The sequence below is a fragment of the Camelus dromedarius genome, chromosome 8 (assembly GCF_036321535.1).
Source record: "Camelus dromedarius isolate mCamDro1 chromosome 8, mCamDro1.pat, whole genome shotgun sequence".
Lineage (NCBI taxonomy): Eukaryota > Metazoa > Chordata > Mammalia > Artiodactyla > Camelidae > Camelus > Camelus dromedarius.
The window spans coordinates 75,599,137-75,620,766 of NC_087443.1; the positions used below are offsets into that span (position 1 = coordinate 75,599,137).

Genomic DNA, 21,630 nt, shown 5'->3' on the forward strand with positions numbered 1-21,630 from the left:
ATGCCCCGCGGGATCGGGAGGTAGATCCCCGACCCCACCACCCATCCTCCTTTGAAAAGGCTTGTGCCGATGATTTTTCCATCTTTTGTAAGAAAAAAGGTAGTTAGAAAAGTGGAATGTCAGAGTTCGGGATTTGCAGAGACATACAACTGTATATAAAATAGATAAACAGCAAGGTACTTGTCTATTCAATACCTTGAAATAGCATCTAATGAAAAAGAATATGAAAAGGAATATATATATACATACATATATATGAATGAATCATTATGCTGTACACCAGAAATTAACACAACATTGTAAACCGACTATACTTCAATTTTAAAAAAGTGCAATATCAAAAGTTTCGAAAGCCTTGATTGTAAAGGTTCTAATTTGCAAAGATTTTTTTGAATACTCCAGACTCATTCTCAGTTCTCTCCATCATTGGTACTGCTTTCCTATAGGTCCTGCTTCCTGTGGTCATAAATTAACTTTCATTCACGTTAACATCTTTAGACAGCCCAAGGAAAATAGGCTCTTCTTCAGAAACACCCATCTGCACTTTAAGGAGTGAGCTCAATATTATCAGCGGGGTTTTGACTTTCTTGAATAGGGCTGAATGACCAGCAGCCAGTAAACTAGACTTCTGTGGTCTCCCCCTTTCTTTCACACAGCCAGTAAATCACCAGGGCCTGGCTTTCTTAAAGGAAACCTATCTTTCTTCGTTTCTGCTGCTTCTGTTCTCAAGCAGTAGCTTTCATCTGAACAGTTCCAGGAGCTTCTTTACAGTCATTAGCCTTCATTCTCAGTCACTTCCATTCCTTCCTCCCCACTGCCCTGTGCTCCCTCTGGTGCTTGTTTCTTGACTGAGCACAGCCTTTTGTACCTTGGCTCCTGCTTACCTCCCTGCCCTCCACCTCCCCCATCTTTGCACCCTCTTTTCCCACCAGCTAGAATGCCTGTTCTTTCGGAACAGGGAAAATCCTGTTCATCATTCAAAGCCAAGCAGATCTCCACTCTGCTACAGCATCAAACTCATTCCTCTGGACTACACTTACACTTCTTAGGTATGTCAAAGAAAAACTAGAACTGGACAGGAAAAACATTTTGTTCAGAACTATACAGTAGAGGAAAAGACCTTAGTATACACCCAGGCTCCATTCTGAATACAGCATGGCCGAGTGGGAATTTGTAGCCAAGGAGCAGGGTGGGGGTCAGTGGATAGAAAATTGCTAATGAGAAACATCAAGGGTCAAGAGGATTGTGGCTAAACCAACCTAAAAGAATTCTTGCTGATGACAGGCCAGGGTTATCAGACATCACCTAGGGGATGATGGAGGGTGAGGAAGCTGATTAGATATCAAGGGTGATCAGACTTGAAGGAGGGGCATCTTGCTAAACTGACTTAGCAGTGTTCTTGTTAAAACTAGATTTTACAAGGAAGTACACAAATGAGCCTAGGAGAAGTTTCAGGAGCCTGAATAACGTTAGACCAAGCAGGAATCTTTGTCAGGTATTAATGATTCCCTTATGATTTCACACTTTATCAGTATACATATTTGTGTTCCCTACTATCTGTAGGCTTGCTGAGATTAGTAATTATTTTATGCCTGGTAATTATTTTATTTATAGCTTTGTTGTATGGAATTGATAGATTGGTGAGAGTTGGTGGCATCTTTATCACAAAATAAGAGACAAATAAAATAGATAACAACAAGGACCTAATGTAACAGGGAACTACATTCAATATCTTGTAATAACTTACAATGAAAAAGAATATGAAAAAGAATATATGTATAAATGAATCACTATGCTGTACACCATAAACTAACACAACATTATAAATCTATTATACTTCAACTTAAAAAAAACTTAGAAAACAAGAGATACAGAAAAAGGCAAAACTAAAAAGTAGTAAGTTCAAGCTTATGCTTTTTTTCTTCAAGGCTAGGGTGGTGGTGGTTCAGAGCTGACCTCAATTTTAATATGATAAATTACTCTTGTGAATTGTAATTGATTTTTTTTGCTCCATTTTCCTCCTTGATACAAATCATAAAATACATGTTGGAAACTTCCCAACAATATTGTGAGGGTGAACTATGCAATTTTTTTAGTCACTTAAAGTTTATTACAACTTAATATGCAAGAGCTCCATATGCTCTTTAGGAGCATATTTCAAATCTGTTTTCAGAATATGAGCCAGTAATATTTGAAAGGTATGTTTTATAAAGAAGTGACTTGTGGCATTAATTTTCTTGGGCCCATTCATTTAGCAATATGACAATTTCGATGCTGACAATCTTAATTTTAAGTAGAATGAGTTCTTACCCTATTTGCCCTGCCTTTTACCCAGGAGTATACTTCCTAGCAAGGTGGTTATGGAACTTAACTTTCCTCCCAGCTAGCAGCACTTGAGTTGTACCTCCTCTCCTCGCTTCCCTTTCTTTCTGGTCCTGGCAAGCCCCATGGTTGCCTGGAATTCCTTCTCACCCTGCCTCAGTGCTGGGCCTGCAATTAAGAAGTGGGAGAGAAAGTAACATCCCTCCTTGTTTTCCTCAGCTTCATTCCTAGCTGCTCTCCAGCCCCACCTCATTTATAACCTCTGTCCTGGTTAGCAGCATTGTTGGACAGGAAACAGTTTTCAATACAGCCTGGCTTCAACCTTTCTGAAGAAATGACGAAATGATGGGAAAGCTCTTTGATTTATAGCTGAATCTGTGCCCACATCCCTGATTATCATCTAGGTGACAACTTCTTATCCTAAAGCTATTTTGCAGTAAAGGTTAACTTGGTAAGTGTAGGAGGTTCAAAACTTGCTCACGTTCCAAAGACCTGGCTCCTGACCAGCTCCTAGTCATATCCTCTAAGCTGCTGGAATATCCTGCTTGATAAAATTTTCTTTATAACAAGGGACCTTGGGTTGCAGTAACAATGTGATATATGATGAGGGCCACACTCTGTTATTTTGGTCTCTTAAGAGGCTAAAGATTAAGTAACTCATGTCAGCACATGGGTGCTCCATGCCTACATGACTGACCCCCAATAAAAACCCTGGACACCAAGACTCAAATGAGCTTCCTTGGTTGGCAGTTCTCTGTACGTGTTGTCACGCATCCTTGCTGGGAAAATTAAATGTTGTCCACGCAACTCCACTAGGAGAGGACAACTGGAAGCTTGCACCTGGTCTCTCTTGGATTCTGCCCCATGAGCCTTTGCTTTCCTAATGTTAATCAGTATCCTTGCCTGTGTAAGAATCTGTTATAAGGCACACACAGGTAGCAACAAGACACGAGAAGAATTGGATGGCCGTTCTTCCATTAGTAACAGTGGTTAATTCTAAGTGGTGAGAGTAGTTGAGTTTTATTAGGGGAGGGTGTGTGCAGCTTTTAAAAAAAAAAGCCCTACCCTACTGCTACGTGCGTTTCTTCCCTGTCTCTGGCCACCGTCACTACCCTAGAGTCTTAGTAAAGAGGATAATTAGGGAATAAGATTTCTTTAAAAATACAAATATAGGTATTAGGGGTAAGGGAGGTAGGAGGCACGTGACCATGTCTTATTGCTAACTGCATGCCTTTGATCCTTCAAAACACTTTGGTTTCAGAACCTCTTTACATCCTTAAACTATTCGGAATTGCAAAGAGCTTTTGTTTATATAGGTTTTATCTTCCAAGTTAAAAAAAAATTAACAGCCTTATTCTGCTTGGATCTACAGTAATGTACACTAATGTGAATGAATCCAGTAAAAAGAATGGACTGAAAAGGTAACCAGCATGAATAACATGGTATCTATAGAAAAATCCACTCCAGCTGCAGAATGCCTGGTTTAAAAGAACTTTCATAATGGACCCATTTTGTGGGATTGTTTTCTCCTGCATTCTTGGGGACTTAGATTGTTTACCTAGAGTTTTAAAGTCTAGGTGAACCAATTCTTGGTAAGTTAACAATGAAACAGGGTAGCAACCAAGCTAAATCAACTATAGGATGTGTTTTGTTACTTTTTGCTATGTTTTTGTGACACTTGTACATTCTGAAGAACTGAGCAAAAATTTTACAGAATATTTCACAACTCATTTTGAATATTGTGGGGTTTTTTCTTAATAAAAATTACCCATCTTTGTGTAAAATTGTGGAATTTTGAGGTATGTTTATTAAAGTCCCTCCAGGAATATGCTGTACTGTTAGACTGCAGGTTAAGGGGAAGCTGTAGAATCTTTTCTACCAGTTTTACCTTTGATAGTTGTGCTTTTATATACAACATAATGTGAACAGGCAATGTAAATTTTTTTAATTTATAGTTATATTAATCTCTGTGCTGTGTACATTTTCTCACTTTCTCTCAAGTAAATTATGAGTTTTTAAACAGATGTCTTTATTTATGTGTGAATCCCCAGCATTTAACACAATATTTGGTACACAAATATCAAGTGAACATTAAATGGATAACTTCACAGTGTTAAATACAAGGCTCATTTATTAGACTGTTGAAGGATTTGATTGTTTTAAACATCTTTATAATGATTTTAAACATATAACACAATGATGGAAGTAAGGAAACAGAAATTCATTGGAAATCTCTAGGAATTGCTTTCTTCTGAGAAAATTGTTCTGGAAGCTTAAGAAACCAAGCAATTGGTGGGAGGGTAACAGCTCAGTAGTAGGTGCATGCTGAGTATGCCCAAGGTCCTGGGTTCAATCCCCAGTATGTATGTATGTATGTGTGTATGTGTAAATAAATAAGCATGATCCAACAATAAAAAGAAAACAAATAAAGGAAACCAAGCAATTGACATCTGTTTCATCATTGTCGCTATTGGCCAGAGGTTGGTAGCATTCAGATCCTCTCTGTCTTAGCAGGACTTCTTGTAGCTTTGATCTTTCCTTGGACACTTCGGCCGTTCTTAGGGTGAGCAAGGTGGGTGACCGTTCTGGGTCTGAGCGCTCACTTTCAGCGCATCAGGGCATTTACTTTGCTTCCTGCCTCACAACCAGGAGCAAAATCATCTTTGGGAATCAGAAAAACACTAGACAGTGTAAAATTTGTTCAAGACTTGGTAACATTTGATTATCTGGCTCATGTTTTAGGCTATCTTTGTTAGGTTTTTTTAAAGAAGATTAGAAGAAAAAACTGGTGCTGGTGACTTGATTCAACTGGAAATGACATTGATGGTGAGTATAGAAAAGGAGCCGATAAATTTATAATTTTACACTGGCCTGAATTTTAGAGGAGGAGTTACTGAAATGGGTAAGAACAAGACCTCACTGGAGAGTAGATTAAGGAAGTTCATTTTCACAGGCCTGTGAGTGGGTGGCAGCCAAGGAGACCAGCGTTTATAAATATAAATGTCTGCTAGGCTACTTGCTTAATCCTCTCAGCAAGTAGAAGTGAGATTTTGGAGAGGCTGTGAGCAATGTCATGCTGGCAAAACTGTGTCTGGGTTAAGGTAAAGCAGTTCAGGTTCCTTTTAAAAGTGAAAATCTATCTGCTCTCTTAGCGCAGCAGGCAGCGTGTCAGTCTCATAAAATTGAAAATCTGTTTGTGACTAGAAAGGGGTTCCAGAAGGCTTGGCTGTGGAATTAGTGAAGAGAAGATGGGTAAAGTGGTGAGGAATGAGGTTTTATGGCCATTGTTGTGATTAAGAAATTCTGGGCTTTGGCAGCTAGACTGTTGGCCATTTCTGTTAGTGATTAAAGACCTTAAGTGCTGAGTTAAAGTTACCAGAGGAGAAAGGCTACTTCTGAAGATACTGGGGACATCAGACGGTTGAATCTCAGATTTTCTAAGTCCCCTTTTGAGGACTTCATTCATTATACAGATCAGGAAACTTAAAGCCAGAGTTGTCGCACATTGCTCTTTCTACTCAACTCGCTTCCAGGTGAATCCAGTTCCCCGTAAGGAGAGCAGGTCTGGAACAAGCAGCTGGATCAAAGTAAACTGAAAGCTCTCATGAGAACAGAATGAACAGCCTCCAACATGGGAAGATTTAGCCAAGGCTAAATTGGAACTGGGTGCTGGGTCCCTTCTGCAGCCCATGTGGTAGGCAGGAGACCTAGGCGAGGCCAGCGTCCCACACAATTGCCTGTGCCCCTGAGTGGCAGAGCTGATAGGATAGGACCAGTAAGCTGAGGTTAGTCAAGCGGTCTCACCCCAAGTTCAAAGCAGAGTGACTGCTCTAGCATGATTACTGCCCAGCCTCCTCTTCTGAGGACCAGAAGGGTCAGAATGATGACAGCTGAGACTGTACTTGGTGACACTGCCCACGTGACTGAACCAATCTAATGTAATAGTGACTTAAATCGAGTTTAACACTAAGTCCTAAACAGGAGTGACCTGAGTGCCTTCAGGTTATGTGTTTATATGTGAGGGAAAATGATCATGAATGTCTCTTGAGATTGGTTCACTTGACTGCATAAATTCTGGAGAGAAGGCAGCAACTCAGAGTCAGGTATATGTGAGTTGTCACTTGCTTTCTTTGGTAAGAAAGAAGTTACTGCATTCTAAGATCATTCTCAAGAAGAGAATAATTTTGCAGCACAGTTTTAAACTCTGGAAGGTTTGTAATACTTCCGCCACTGAACTACAGCCAGGCGTAGCTTCCTTCCCTATGGTGAAGTGGATAGTCCTGGGGCTGAGGGAAGAAGGGAGTGTGTGGAGCAGGACATAGTTCCCATACCCAAGTGGTCTGGGCCCCATTATTAGACCCAAATCCACCACCTGGACTCTGTCAAATACTCTTTTATCTCTGGGACTAAATGCAATGGTGCCATGTTGACACCCTGCTAATTTAAGAGAACCACATATTTAGTAAATATCTCATATTATTGTCCTTTTCTGGGCCTCAGGTGAGACTGAGGTCTGTGAAGAAAGCTTTACAAATTCAAGGTTATACCCTAATTATGGCTGGATGCCAACATCACATGCTTATTTTTGAACCTGTTCTTAAAAAAGCGTATCTTTTTAGATAGTGGACACCTAAACTTGAAGTTACAATAGTTCATTTTGAAATTCTGAAATACAAAACAATATGAAATTTTTTAAAATCATTTTTTTCCAAAATATGTTGTTTAAAAAGATAACTGGTCCCAGATAACTGGTGAGTTCTACCAAACATTCAAAGAGGAAATTATAGCAATTATTTTCAGTCTCTGAGAAGATAGAAACAGAGGGAATATTCCCCAACTCATTCTATGAGACCAGCATTACCCTAATACCAAAATCAGACAGATATTATGAGAAAAGAACAAAAAAAGACCAATATTTCTCATGAAAACTTATGCAAAAATCCAGGTTCCTTTTAACAAAATATTAGCAAAATGAATCCAACAATGTATAAAAAGAGTTAGACACCATGACCAAGAGGGATTTATTCCAGGCATGTAAAGCTGGTTCAATATTTGAAAATTGAGTAATGTAATTCATCATACCAACAGGTTAAAGAAGAAAAATCACATAATTGTACTGTAGTTACAGAAAAAGCATTTGATAAAATCCAATACCCATTCATGATAAAAAAAAAAAAAAACCTCTTAGCAAACTAGGAATAGGGGGGAACTTCAACTTGATAAAGAACATCTACCAAAAACCTACAGCTACCATCATACTTAACAGTGAGAACCTAGAAGACTTCCCACAAAGATCAGGAACAAAGCAAGGATATCTCCTCTCACCACTCCTTTGCAGCATCTTATTGGAAGCTCTAGCTAATGCAGTAAGACAAAGGATATGAAAGGTACACAGATTAAGGAGGAAGAAATTAAACTGGTTTGGTTTTTGATGACATGACTGCCTATGTAGAAAATACAAAAGAATCAGCCAAAACTAACTGGAACTAATAAGTGATTATGGCAAGGTTGCAGGATGCAAGGTTAACATACAAAGTCAACTGCTTTCCTAACATTAGCAATGAACAAGTGAAATTTTAAATTTAAAACACAATATGCTTTACATTACACCCTAAAAATGAAATACTTGGTATAAACCTAACAAAAATTGTCAAGATCTATTTGAGGAAAACTACAAAACTGATGAATGAAATCAAAGAATAAATAAATGAAAAGAGATATTCTATGTTAATGGATAGACAGCCTTAATATTGTCAAGATGTCACTTCTTCCCAACTTGAACTACAGGTTCAACACAATCTCAATCAAAAGCCCAGAAAGTGCTTTTGTAAATATCAACAATATTATTTTTAGGTTTATATGGAGAGGCAAAAGACCCAAAATAGCTAACACAATATTGAAGAGAAAGAGCAGTCAGAAGACTGACACTACCCAACTTAACTGTAATGCTACAGCAATCAAGGCAGTGTGGTAGGGAAAAGAACAGACGAGTAGATCAATGGACAAAATGGCCGAGAAATAGACCCACACAAATATAGTCAACTGATCTTTGATAAAGAAGCAAAGGCAATGCAATGGAGGGAAAAAGTCTTCAACAAATGGAGGTGGAACAAACTGGATACCATATGTTTAAAATATATATAGATAGATACAGGATTTTTATCTTTCACAAAAATTAATTCAAATTTAATCACAGACAAATGCTAAATGTAAAACTATAAAACTTACAGACGATAACATTTAAAAAATCTAGATAACTTCAGGCTTGGTGATGACATTTAAGATAGAACTTTAAAGACATGATCCATGAAAGAAGTAACTGGTAAGCTGGACTTCATTAAAAGGAAAAATTTCCACTCTGCCAAAGGTAATTCCAAGAGAACAAGAAGAAAAGCCACAGACTGGGAGAAAATATTTACAAAAGATATATAAAGAACTATTATCCAAAAATACAAACACTCTTACAACTCAACTGTAAGAAAATGAACCCAGTTTAAAAGTGGGCCAAAGATCTGAACAAAAACATCACCAAAGAAGAGTCAGCCCTCACTATCTGTGGGGTAATTGATTCCAGGACCCCTGTGCATACCAAAATCTGCAGATGCACAAGTCCTTTATCTAAAATGACATACTATATTTGCATATAACTTATGAACAACTCCTGTATACTTTAAATCATCTCTAGATTACTTATAATACTTCATACGGTTAAATGCTATGTAAATAGTTGTAAATACAATGTGAATGCTATACAAATAATTGCCAGCAGGAGCAAATTCAAGTTTTGCTTTTGAAACTTTTCTGGAATTTTTTTCCAAATATTTTAAATCTGCAGTTGGTTGAATCTGCAAGTGTGGAACCCACAGATACAGCAGGCTGACTGTGTACAGATGACAAGTAAACATAGGAAAAGATGCTCAACATCATGTATTATTAGGGAAGTGAAAACCACAGTAACATGAGATACCACTACCCACCTATCAGAATATTTAAAACCTAAAGCTGACACCACCAAGTGCTGACAAGAATATGAAACAACAGATATTCTCATTCCCTGCTGGTGGCAATGCAAAATGGTACAGCGACTTTGGAAGGCAGTCTGGCAGCGTCTTACAAAACTAAACATACTCTTACCATAATATCCAGTAATCACGCTCCTTGGTATTTACCCAAATAAGTCAAGAACTTATGTCCATGCAAAAATCTGCATTCATGTTTATAGTAACTATTCACAATTGCCAAAACTTCAAAGCAATCAAGTCACCTTTCAATAGGTGAATGGATAAATAAACTGTGATTCATCAAGGCAATGGAATATCCTTCAGTGCTAAAAAGAAACAAGCTATCAAGCTATAAAAAGACATAAATGAAAGAAGCAAGTCTGAAAAGGCTGTGTGATTTCAACGATATGACATTCTGGAAAAGGCAAAACAATGGAGGCAGCAAAAACATCAGCAGTCTCCAGGTAGGGAGAGAACAGATTTTTTTTTTTAGGGCAGTGAAACTATTCTGTATGACACTATAATGGTAGATACATGTCATCATACATTTGCCAAAACTCATGGAATGTTAACACCAAGAGTAAACCCAGTATAAACTATGGCCTTTGGGAGATAATGATGAGTAGTTCATTGGTTGTAACAAATGTACCACACTGGATGTTGCCAGTGGAAGAGACTGTGGGGTTGAGGGGCAGAGGTATATGTAAACACTCTGTACTTTCTACTCAGTTTTGCTGTGAACTTGAAACTGCTCTTAAAAAAATAGCCTACAAGTAAACAAACAAAATAATCATGTTTAAACAAGAAAAAAAAAAGGTTGCCTAGGAAAGGGGGAGGAAATCAGTGTGAGTGTACATGAGTGATGAAAAAGAATAATAAATTAAGGAGAGGTATCTCGCACTGGGCCTATGATAATAAAATGACATGAAATGAAAAGTATGTTTAACTCAATGCTCACTTTCAATCCAAGAGAAAGAAAACAGATAATGTACTGTGTACCTGCTGCGTAACCACATCCCCACAAAAGGAATTCGTTTTATACTTCTCCACAACTTAGTATTTCTTTTTAACACTAAAACACCTAGTGTGCGCTGCATGAATGCGCTGGAATTGAAGTCTAGGGTCGTTCCTTTCCTGCCCTTACTCCCTCAGGCTTGCTGCCGGCAAAGTATGTTACTGCGCCCTAACGGGGCGTTTGCCGTTCCACCCATCACATCTGAGTGGGGCAGACGAGCGCAGTTGTTGGACTGTCAGCTTCGCCTCCTCTGATTACCCGTAACTGACCTTCCAAAGACCGCTGGAGGAAGAGGCTCAAAGTCTCTCTTGCGATTTTCCTGGGCAGGGGACTTCATCATTATAAAAACAAACAAACAAACAAACAAAAACAAAAAACAAAACAAAACAAAAAAACAAAAAAAACCAACCCAACCCAAACAAAACCGAGACGCAGATCCTAATGGTGTGAAGTGTCGGCAGGAAAGCTGATTCTAACTGAAGATTAAGTCCAAGTCTCTGACCCTCTAGGAAACGTCCAGGTTTTAGGAAACGCATCGCCGTGGACTCCCCAGCCTAGAGGACTCGTCTCATAGGAAGCTCAGCATCAGCGGTTCTGGTGACCAAGGGGACGACCTCAGAAACCGCGACCACGCCAGGTTTTTGGATTGGAAGACTCTCCCCCATTCCTCCATTGCGGCACCAGGCGGCGCAACAGAGCGGTGGGAGATTCTGCGCGTGCGCCACAGGCGGACAGTTCCGGAGACACCGTTCCCAGCCGTCGCGTGTCTCCCTCAGCGGCATGAAGGCCGGCGAGGACGCCAGAGGAGTTCGCAGCGAGGGGCCGCGGAAGCTGGGCCTCTGCGTCCTCTGTGGACTGCCCGCAGCAGGAAAATCCACCTTGGCGCGTGCCCTCAGCCACCGGTTACGGCAGGAGCTGGGCTGGGCCGTGGGCCTCGTCGCCTATGATGACGTCATGCCGGACGCGTTCTTCGAGGAGGCGAACCCATTGGTCAGTGCGGAGGGGGCGGGGCCTAGATTGTAGGCGCAAAGGGAAACGTGCCAGCTCCGCTGTAGAAGCGCTGAATAACACCCAGTGTGGGACGTGGGTCCCTGATCGAGGAGAGACAGCTGTTCGAGGAGAGTGGAGCTGGTTTAACGCAGAATGAGTCGATTAGAAATATAAAACAAGTACAAACAACCACCAGTATAGGGTTCCGTTCTGAAGTCAGCGTGCAAAGTGGAACCCCCCCTCCCCCCGCCTCCAGTCAAATATCCTCTTAAAAGTCCTTTGGGAAGATTGTTCTGAAAAGAGGGGCAGAATCTTCAAAAATTCCTAAACAGTCAGTTAAACATCCAGCCAGACGAATCTAGGTTTTGTGGAGCTTTAAGTCATGCGGTTTAGGGGACCCTTTTTAAGAAAAAGAATATAGGGCGCGGGGAGATACAGCTCAATGGTAGAGCGTATGTTTACCAAGTACGAGGTCCTGGGTTCAATTCCCAGTATCTCCATTTTGAAAAAAATAAGTAAATAAACCTACTTACCTACCCCCACCGCCCCCCCCCCCAAAAAAAGGATACAAAACTGTAAGTAGCAGAGTACTTACTAGGGTCCCTCCCATGACAATAGATCCTGTACAAATGAAGGGCTTGGCCTCTGAAGCTTATGTTCATTCATCTCAGGGTAAACCTGCCTCTGCCAGCAAAGGAAAAGATGGCTGTTTCTCAGTAGACCACCAGATAAGGTAAATAGGCTTTGACTGAGGGATCCACTTGGCGTTCCAAGTACATACTTCTCTTTAAGCCCCCAGATCACCCTCAGTGGAGTGAGATGCATCCCCTTGGAGAAGCTAGTGAAAACAGACTTCTGGGGGAAGAATAGATTCACGTTGCCCATCTCATGCTCACTCTAGAGAAAATACTCTTTGATTGATGTATTCTGAAAGTTTTAGTTATTTTTGTCATTTAGTGCCAAATATAGATGAATTCACATAAATAAAATACAAATATGTGATTCCATTCTATAAGTACATATGCAAAAATACAGTACATTTGGTGTGTGGAAAAATTTTGAACTTTGCCAGCAAAGTTATGTATTTCCCCATTCTTAGTAAATGGTGAGGGTCCTGGTGGCACCGGCTTTACTTGGGTGATAGTATTTTCACCACCCTGGAGAAAGCTGGAAGTGGTTGATAGGGATTGTTGTACTTGCTGGCTTTTCCCCTCACTTTTCTTACTATATTTTTTCCACTCTCCCCCTACAGACCAAGGCCATGGGATCCATCCGATCACTCTTAGTAGGATATCTCACCTTTTAGGAAGTTATCTGTGTTTCCTTTTGAGGGGGTTTTGTTATTGTATTTGTTGTATGTGCTGTAATCTCAGTTATGTATTGAGGCATGGACAGGAAGGACAGGGGTCCTGATCGCCTGTCCTTGTGTTTTCTCTCCAACCTTGACCTCATAACTGTATTAGTGTTCTCCACAGCCCTTGAGCAATGCGAGATTACTTGTAATTTCAAGCTATTTATTCTCTTCCCCTCCACCTGCTTCCTCTATCTTTCCCTATCCCGTTCCAATCCTGTTGTTGACCCAGGGCCCTGTCCGCTGATCCTCTTTCTGTCCACTTATACTCTTTCTGTCCACAACTTTTCTCATTTCAAGGGCAAATGAGCATTGCTGTATCTTAGCCAGACTATTTTGTTTTGGCAGGATATTGACTTTGGTTTCTCCTTTCTCCTGGATGGTAACAGCTTTTCATTCTTTCATCTATTCACTTACTCAGTCATTTCATAAACGTTCCTGGAGTAACTATTAGGTGCCAGACCCCCTGCTGCAGACTGGGTATACAAGAGACTGTTGATCTAGTGAGAACATAGAGATGCCTAAACAATGTAAACCCTGGTAGAGTGGAGGCCCAATATTCACAGAACAGGATGTCATGATAGACAAGGGAGGATCTGAGCTGCTTTCTGCATGGTTGAGTCTGAGAAGAGTTCACAGAGGACTGACATCACTGAGCAGCTTTCCAGGCAGAGGGAATGGTGTATACAAAGACATGGAGGAGGAGGAAACAAGTTGTGTCTAGAGAACTCCAAATGGTTCTGAAACTATCATATTGGGCAGGGTGGCAGTTAGCCATGACCACCCTACTGGCCAAAGCCAAATATAAAGTGCAGTTCTGTGATCTTTTGCAGCCATCCCAGTGGAAATTGCTTCGACAGGAACTGTTAAAGTACCTGGAGAACTTCTTGCTGGCCGTCATTAACGGGTGTCAGATGTCTGCCCCACCCAACAGGACTGAAGCCATGTGGGAAGATTTTATAACCTCCTTGAAGGATCAAGATCTCATATCTTCTGCAGCACCTGAGGCCCCGTCACACTACCTCTTAACGAAGACTGCTGTTTCCAGACCTTTGTTTCTGATTTTAGATGACAACTTTTATTATCAAAGTATGAGATATGAAGTCTATCAGCTGGCTCGGAAATGTAATCAAAACATTTTTTTTCTTATACATGGAGACATTTGTTCACATACCAAAATCACTACTGTCTTTAGTGAGAATTTAATTGGAGTAGGAGGTTTATGTGGATTTACTTAATGTTCAGAGCTACATGTTCAGTATTACGAATGGTCTTTCCTGCTCCAGGCGGGATAATTTGTCTAATATGTTTATTTCACATTTTGGGAAAAATAGTTCGCTACTCATTTTTGGTTTTGAATTGTTTTCAGATTCATTAGGTTTTTGCCAGGTCTTTTTAGACTGTTCTCTGGAGACCTGTTTACAGAGGAATGGCCAGAGACCCCAGCCACTGCCTGCCGAGACCATCCACCTGATGGGAAGTAAGATAGAAAGGCCCAACCCTGAGAAAAACGCTTGGGAACACAACAGCCTCACACTTCAGAGTCCAGCCTGTTCTTCAGAGGCCAGGTATCCTACTCAAGGTGTCTTTCACCGGGTTCCTGGCTGCGCCAGGTGCTGTGCCGAATGCTTTACCTGTGTCCACTTGGTTGACCTTCACACCAGCCCTGGAGAGAGATTACTATTTCCCCTTGTATAGAAGAGGAAACTGAGCGAGGAAGTTTAGTTTGCCCAGAGTCAGTGGGACTGTAAGTGACAGATGAGATGTGAACCTAGGTTTGTTTGCAAATGTGTACTGTTGTTAAAATTCTTCTGTTTCCCAGAGGTTGGAGCAGGGAGTTCAGAGTAGGACACATCTCTGGTACTCTTGCTAAAGGAGCGTTGTCCAAATAGGTTGCCCAGTAACTTTCTTGTAGAAGGGAAAGCTATAGAGTTGGGACCAAGTCCTAACTTTGCCTTAAACTTCGCTCTGGTTACCCTGCTTGTAGCCATGGGCTTGTGGCTATGGGGTCTAATGCATTTCATTCATGAAATAGGTCTTGAGAGTTCTGGAGTTCTGGAAAGTTCTAGTTCAGCACATTTATTTTTTGTTTTTTGGTCTTTTTTGTGAGGAGAGGGAGTAATTAGGCTTATTTATTTGATGGTGATACTGGGGATTGAACCCAGGACCTTGTGCGTGCTAGACACACATTCTACCACTGAGCTATACCCTCCCCCCACCTCAGCACATTTCTAATAGAAATCTCACTGATGATGGATGTGTTCTGTTTGCACCACCCGGTATGGTAGCTGTTAGCCACATGTGACTGATCCTCGAGCACTTGAAATATAGCCAGCGCAACTTACCACCGACCTGAGTTTTAAATCTTATTTAAATTACTTACATAGCCGCATGTGGCTAGTGGATGCCGTAGAGGACAGTGCCATTCTAGAGCAATTGCCCCACAGTTCCTTGGTTCCTGCCTAACTGTTGTTCAGAAGGGATCAGCAGTTTTTAAAAGGCTAATTTTTTAAGTTCATTCCTCAAAATGTTTAGTTCCCAGGATACAGGTTCCATGCATCTTATAAGAGGTACTTTAACATACTAAAGAAAAAAAAGAAACAAATTGAAATAACTATTGTTTATAGGGTATAGGAAGGAAGCTACTGCTGAGGTTTCTAATTGTAACTTCTCATAATATCTTGAAACTTTGAGCAGGCAGGTACGCAGCCAACTGATTGCTGCTCTTTCTGGAATACTTAACATGTTTGGCTGTGGAAGTGAATGGCTGGTTGAGGCATTGAGATCCTCCACGGGAGCCACATAAGGTTCTCATCAAAGCCTTCAGACCAGTGAGGGCCAGCGCTTGCAGGGAGCCTCGGGTGTGAGCTTTGCCAGTGCCGACCCTGAGCATAATCTGCAGTTTTGTCTTGGGTCTTAAGGACTTGGTCACCTGTCCTCCCATATCCAAACAGTCACAGCATAACAGTGAAGGGGTAGTCTGAAGTCTGGTGGCCCCGTGTTGGAAGTTGAAAGATGATGTGACAAATATACCCTTCCCAGCTTCCGTGAAGTAATGCTGCTAACACCACCGGCACCATGGCTGCTGCCGCTACCGCTGCAACCGCTGCGGCTACTACTGGCAGCAGCTGCTGAGCAGATAATATGTCCTGGGCATGTTCTGAACACTTTATAACCTCATTCAGTCCTCGCAACAATCCTCTGAGGGGAGATAGAATTACCCCCCTTTTATGATAGGATACCGGAGGCCCAGGTAAGTCAAGTAACAAATCCAGGTAGTAAGTGGCAGAGCCAAGATTTGGACCCAGGGCAGCCTGCCTCACTCTAGAACCTGGGCTCTTTTCTGTGTGAGAAAAATCATCTTAAGGTTGAGAGTCAACTCAGTGAGTTCACTGGCTTTAATTTTTTTCAGGGCTACCGCCTGTATTCTGTGTGAAATTCTAACTCCTTAACACAGCTTACACAGTCTACCCTGATGAACCCCCCCAGCCTCACATCCCACCACTCTCTCCTTGCTCCTTTTCAACCAGACTGGCCTCCTCTGTTCCCTGAACACAAGAAGCTGTTTCTTGTCTCAGGGCCCTTGTGTTTGCTGCCCGCTCTACCTTCCCACATATTTAAGCCTGGCTGGCTTCCTGACTGTCCTGACTCAAGTGAAGAATGTTAACTAGACTGCCCTGTCACTCTCTTATGTCATCATTTTGTTTACTGTCTTCACTCACCAATCTACTTGTCGCTGTCTGAAATTATTCTTCTTTGCTTATTTGATTAATTCTCTGTCTCTTTCCATTACATGATCAGGCTTAGAGAGGATAGGGATCTTGCTACACCCCCAGCTTAGCACACAGTTGCACGTACATAGTTGTGCAATATTTTACACATATGAAGATATGCAGTAAATATTTGTTAAATGAATGAATGAATTCCACCTCAACCCTCGATGACCCCTTGTCCAGTGGGGAATGTTGTAAATTCACATCCAGTAAATGAGCAGAAGCCAGAAGATAAAGACTGAGCGTCCTTTAGGGAACATAAAGTTCTAGGAGGCTGAAGTTCAGCACTTACTGAGGGAAGAGAGAGGATGTCTTTTCAAAGCTTACTGATATGAGTCTGAGGAAATGAATATTTCTTCCATGAGGGGATTTTTGAGGGGCTTATTATTTGTTTTGAGCTTTTACACTTGAATTTTGCAAGTAGAAGGTGGCTTCCAAGTCACTTTGTTTTTCCCCTTCTGTTTAGGATTCTGGATATAACACTTTTATTCCTCTAGAATTATATTCATAAACACAAATTCTTTAAAAACAAATGTGTAATATTAGGATTTATTTTATCCTACCTTCTCTTGTAGCCTGAAGTTGACTGATTTATTGCTTACTGCTTTGGAAAATCCAATAAAATATGTGGAGGACAATGTGGAACAAAAGGTAAGTCATCCAGTTTAGATGTAGTATAAATGAGAAGGAACTTTCTGTAGAAGATCTTTTTGAGCTGAGTGTAAAATATGAGTAACATATGAGAGATGCTTTGTCACTGCCTCGACGTCTCACCAGCATTCAGCCTCTACCCTGGATGCAGTGGTGCTCGGTGGCAGCTTGCACTGGCTGGTTAAAGCCGATTGCTAAATTTTAGGAAGTGTTGGAGAGCCTGTTGACATTATGTTGGCAGCTTGTAGTGGGCAAGGATGGGAATATTTACACTGTAGAAATTGGCAAGCACTATAGATAGGTATCGAATTTTGTTTTTCTCTGAGAGCCCATTCTTAGACATTTGCCAGCATACTGCCTACGTGGAACCCAAGTTACAACAGGATGTATTTTATTTGGACCATCTCCCAGAGAAGAATAACTGAAACAGAAAAGCCACTTTCACTTTTCTTTTAGTCTCTTCACATATGCATCACCTACACTTTAGCCATTTCTTTTATAAAATAGGTAACTGTTCCAATAACCATGTCTATTACCTAGGAAACAGACAGAATTATTTGTTCAACTAATATTCTTCATCAAGTCGATCAGACACTCCGAAGAGCTGTCTCTCAGACAATGAAGGAAGCAAAAGGTATGGTGGGTAGTTAAGATTCTGTTCACTGCTACTCTTGTTCCTGGGACGCGGGTTGTTTATTTGCTTTCACTCATAAAATTTACATTAGGTTTTCAGTTAAAATATTGCAACTTGGTTATATAGCACTAGAACTTCTACCTCTGGAACCAGGTATTCATCTATTCAGTAGGTTTTTATTGAGTGGCTACTCTGTACTAGTCTTTATTCTAGATACTGGGGAGCGGGGAGGGAGTAGAACGTCATAGTGAGGAAACAGACAAATAAATAAACATGTGGACATATGCTGTTGCCCTGAAGAAGAATGAAGCAGGGGAGGGCAGTGTAGAGTGATGGGAGGGCTTATTTGTTAAAGGGCAATCAGGAAGACTTCTCAGAGGAAATGCCATTTAAGCAGAGATGTTAAATGAAATGAAACAGCAAGCCATGCTGCTGTCTGGAGGGTCACTCCAGGCCATGGACACATCAAGTGCAAAAGCCCACAGGTAAAGTTGTCTGGTATGTTCTAGAACAGAAAAGAAGCCAGTGAGTCTGGGGGGGTAAAGTAAGGAGTGTGAGAGGCAGTCAGAGGCCAGATGTAAATGCAGCAGGGCGTCTGAACAAGCACAGCGCACTGCCCGTCTGAACTTGGATGTGGTAATTAGAGTTTTATAAAACAATTTAAGTTTTAAACATTGAACTCCTTGCTATATTTAAAATTTGATTCAAAAAATAACAGCTTAACATTTCTTGAACTCCTTTTATATGCTCAATGCCTTGTAAATATTGTTTATATTCTTTAGAATCCTACAAGGTAAGTGTAATTTTACAGATGGGAAAATGGAGGGAATCAAGTAACTTGCCCCAGGCTGAACAGCTGCTAAATACTTGGGGCTCAGACTTAAGTCTGATTCTAGTCTGTGCTTTCTGTTGTGCTCCCCAGCATCACCAATATTTATTATTGCTACCTTTTCAAAAACTTCGAACATCAGGAAAAGAAACAATGCCCTAACCATATTGTGCTTTTCAACCTTTACCATGATCTGTAAATAGATTTTGTTCTGTAACCTAACGTGTAGCCCAGTACTTGAACGTAATCGTGCACAGAAACAAGTTGTGCAAAACTCCCACGTGTTTAATGAACTCTACTGTGTTCTCTGTGATCCCATCTTAGAAAAACACTGGTTGCAACTTGCGATTCCCTTATGAGTTACAATCTATAGCCTGAAGAATAGGATTGGAACAAAAATGGTTTCATAATCAGAATTTTAAAAATAGGTGTAGGAAACATGAAAGGAAAAGGGAAGAGAGCTCTGCTCAAATCGCTCTTGACTCTTCCTACCCATTAAAAAAAATTTTTTGAGTGGAGGTGATACTAGATTCTAGAACTGCACTTAAATTAAAAATTCTGTTCTCCTTCCATCAAGGAAGTGCAACAACAACCTGCAGAATGGAAGATACTCGCAAGCCATGTATCTCATAAGGGACCTGTATCCAAAATATATAAAGGACTCTCACCATCAATAATAAAGACAAATAACCCAATTTTAAAAGTGGGCAAAGAATCTGGAGTATCTCCAGGGGAGATATACAAATGGCCAATCACCACATGAAAACATGGTTGGCATCATTAGTCATCCAGGGAACGCAAATGTAAACTACAGTGAAATACCCTTGCGCACCCACTAGGCCAGCTAGAACCCAGAAAGTCCAAGTGTTAGTGAGGATGTGCAGAAATCAGAACCCACATGCACTGCTGACGGGGATGTAAAACAGCGCAGTTGCCTTGCAAAACAGCCTTAGCAGTTCCTCAGATGATTAACTATAGTTACTTTGAGACCTAGAAATAAAAATACATATTCATATAAAAATTTGTACAAAAATGCTTATAGCAATTATTCCTAGTAGCCAAAAAGTAGAAGCAACCCAAATGTCTATCAGCTGACAAATGGATAAAAACAAAATGTGGTCTATCCATACAATGGATTATTCAGCCATAGAAACAAAGTACTGTGTGGATGAACCTTGAAAACACATGCAAAGTGAAAGAAGCCAGGCATGAAAGGCCATATGTCATGAGTCCAGTCATGTGAAATGTCCAGAACAGGGGAATCTAGGAGACACAAAATAGATCAGTGGTTGCGTAGGGACTGGGGCAGGGAGAGGGGGAATGGAGCAGGTGATAGCTAAAGGGTACAGGTTTTTGAGATGATAAAAATGTTCTAAAATTGTGGTAATCATTGAGAATATCTGTGAATATACTGAAACCACTGAATTGTTTTTGAAACAGATAAATTGTATATAATGTGAATTCTCTAAGTGTTCAACAAAAAAACTTGGTTCTCAGTCACACAACCCACATGGCTAGTGACTGCTGGATTAAATGGGGCAGATATAGAACATTTCCATCATTGTAGAAAGTAATGCTGGACAACTGTTCTAACTTCAGCTTCAAATCCAAACTATCATTTTCTAGCACTGCTTTTTTGCCTGACAGCCTGTTAATTCAATAAGATTGTTAAGTCAACTATTTTATGTCAACAAAAAAATCCCTTTCCAGTTTGTCTTTTCTGCTCACTTATTACACCAACTCAATTGTGATTGATTATGATTTGTCTGAAGTAATCAGATTAATTTCCTGGTGTTATCAGACAGTCCAGCTTGATTTAATTTACACAAATAATTTGGGAATATCTTTATTTTAGATGAACAACTGCTTCCTTACAAGTTGAAGCTTCTAGCAGAAGAACTTAACAAGCTGAAAGCGGAGTTTTTGGAAGACCTAAGACAAGGAAACAAAAAGTACCTGTGCTTTCGTGAAACCATTGACTTATCAGATGTTATTTCTTTTTTTCATTATGAAAAAGATAACATTGTACAGAAATATTTTTCAAAGCAGCATTAAAACTTCTGAATTTCCAATCAAATACATATTTTGGTTAAGATTTTGCAAACTAATGAGAACAATGCTGTAGCACTGGATGTTTGCTAGGCCAATGAAGTGAATTGCCAAGACCTATTTAAAAAAAAAATTATTCCAAAAGATCCATTTGTCATAACAGAAATTACTTCAGTCAGTCACTTGTCAGATGTGACATGCATAATTAAGCATCAGAAGCAGCCTTCCTCATTTATGTGCCAGAACACCTGGAGGGTGGGTGCGGGGCAGGGGTCACATCCTAAATAAAGAGAAGCAGCTAGGAAGGAGACAAGATGCTGATAATGGAACTGTTTTTGTTTTTAACTATGCAACAGATCTCATGAGTGAGGCATTCCACAAATCCAAACCAATGTAGCCATAAGACCTTTTTAAAAAAATTAGTATCTTACAAACTGGAAAATTACTAAAAAACTCAGTATAGACTTACCATATGATCCAGCAATCCCATTCCTGGGTATATATCCAGAGGGAACCTTAATTCAAAAAGACACATGCACCCCAACGTTCATAGCAGCACTATGTACAATAGCCAAGACATGGAAACAACCTAAATGTCCATCGACACATGACTGGATAAAGAAGCTGTGGTATATTTATACAATGGGATACTACTCAGCCATAAAAAATAATAAAGTAATGCCATTTGCAGCAACATGGATGAACCTGGACAATGTCATTCTAAGTGAAGTGGGCCAGAAAGAGAAAGAAATCACTTATATGTGAAATCTTTAAAAAAAAAAAAAAAAGACGAACTTATTTACAAAATAGAAACAGACTCACAGACATAGAAAACAAACTTATGGTTACGGGGGGGAGGGGAGGAAGGGGGTGAGAATTCAAGATTTGCAGATACTAGTATATATAAAATGGATAAACGAGTTTATACTGTATAGCACAGGGACCCATATTCAATATCTTGTAACTTATGGTGAAAAAGAATATGAAAACAAACATACGTATGTTTCTATATGAC

The 21,630-nt window shown here is 40.3% G+C and overlaps 1 protein-coding gene across 1 annotated transcript; it reads left to right on the plus strand.

Annotated features, from left to right (window-relative positions):
- Window positions 1–10,756: 10,756 nt before the first annotated feature.
- PSTK (phosphoseryl-tRNA kinase) lies at window positions 10,757–21,428 on the plus strand. Its single transcript, XM_010976035.3, has 6 exons — window positions 10,757–11,328; window positions 13,513–13,804; window positions 14,049–14,247; window positions 17,028–17,103; window positions 17,644–17,737; window positions 20,422–21,428. Exons 1-6 carry the CDS (start codon window positions 11,119–11,121, stop codon window positions 20,619–20,621), a joined length of 1,071 nt encoding a protein of 356 aa, XP_010974337.1. The 5' UTR covers window positions 10,757–11,118; the 3' UTR covers window positions 20,622–21,428.
- Window positions 21,429–21,630: the final 202 nt, after the last annotated feature.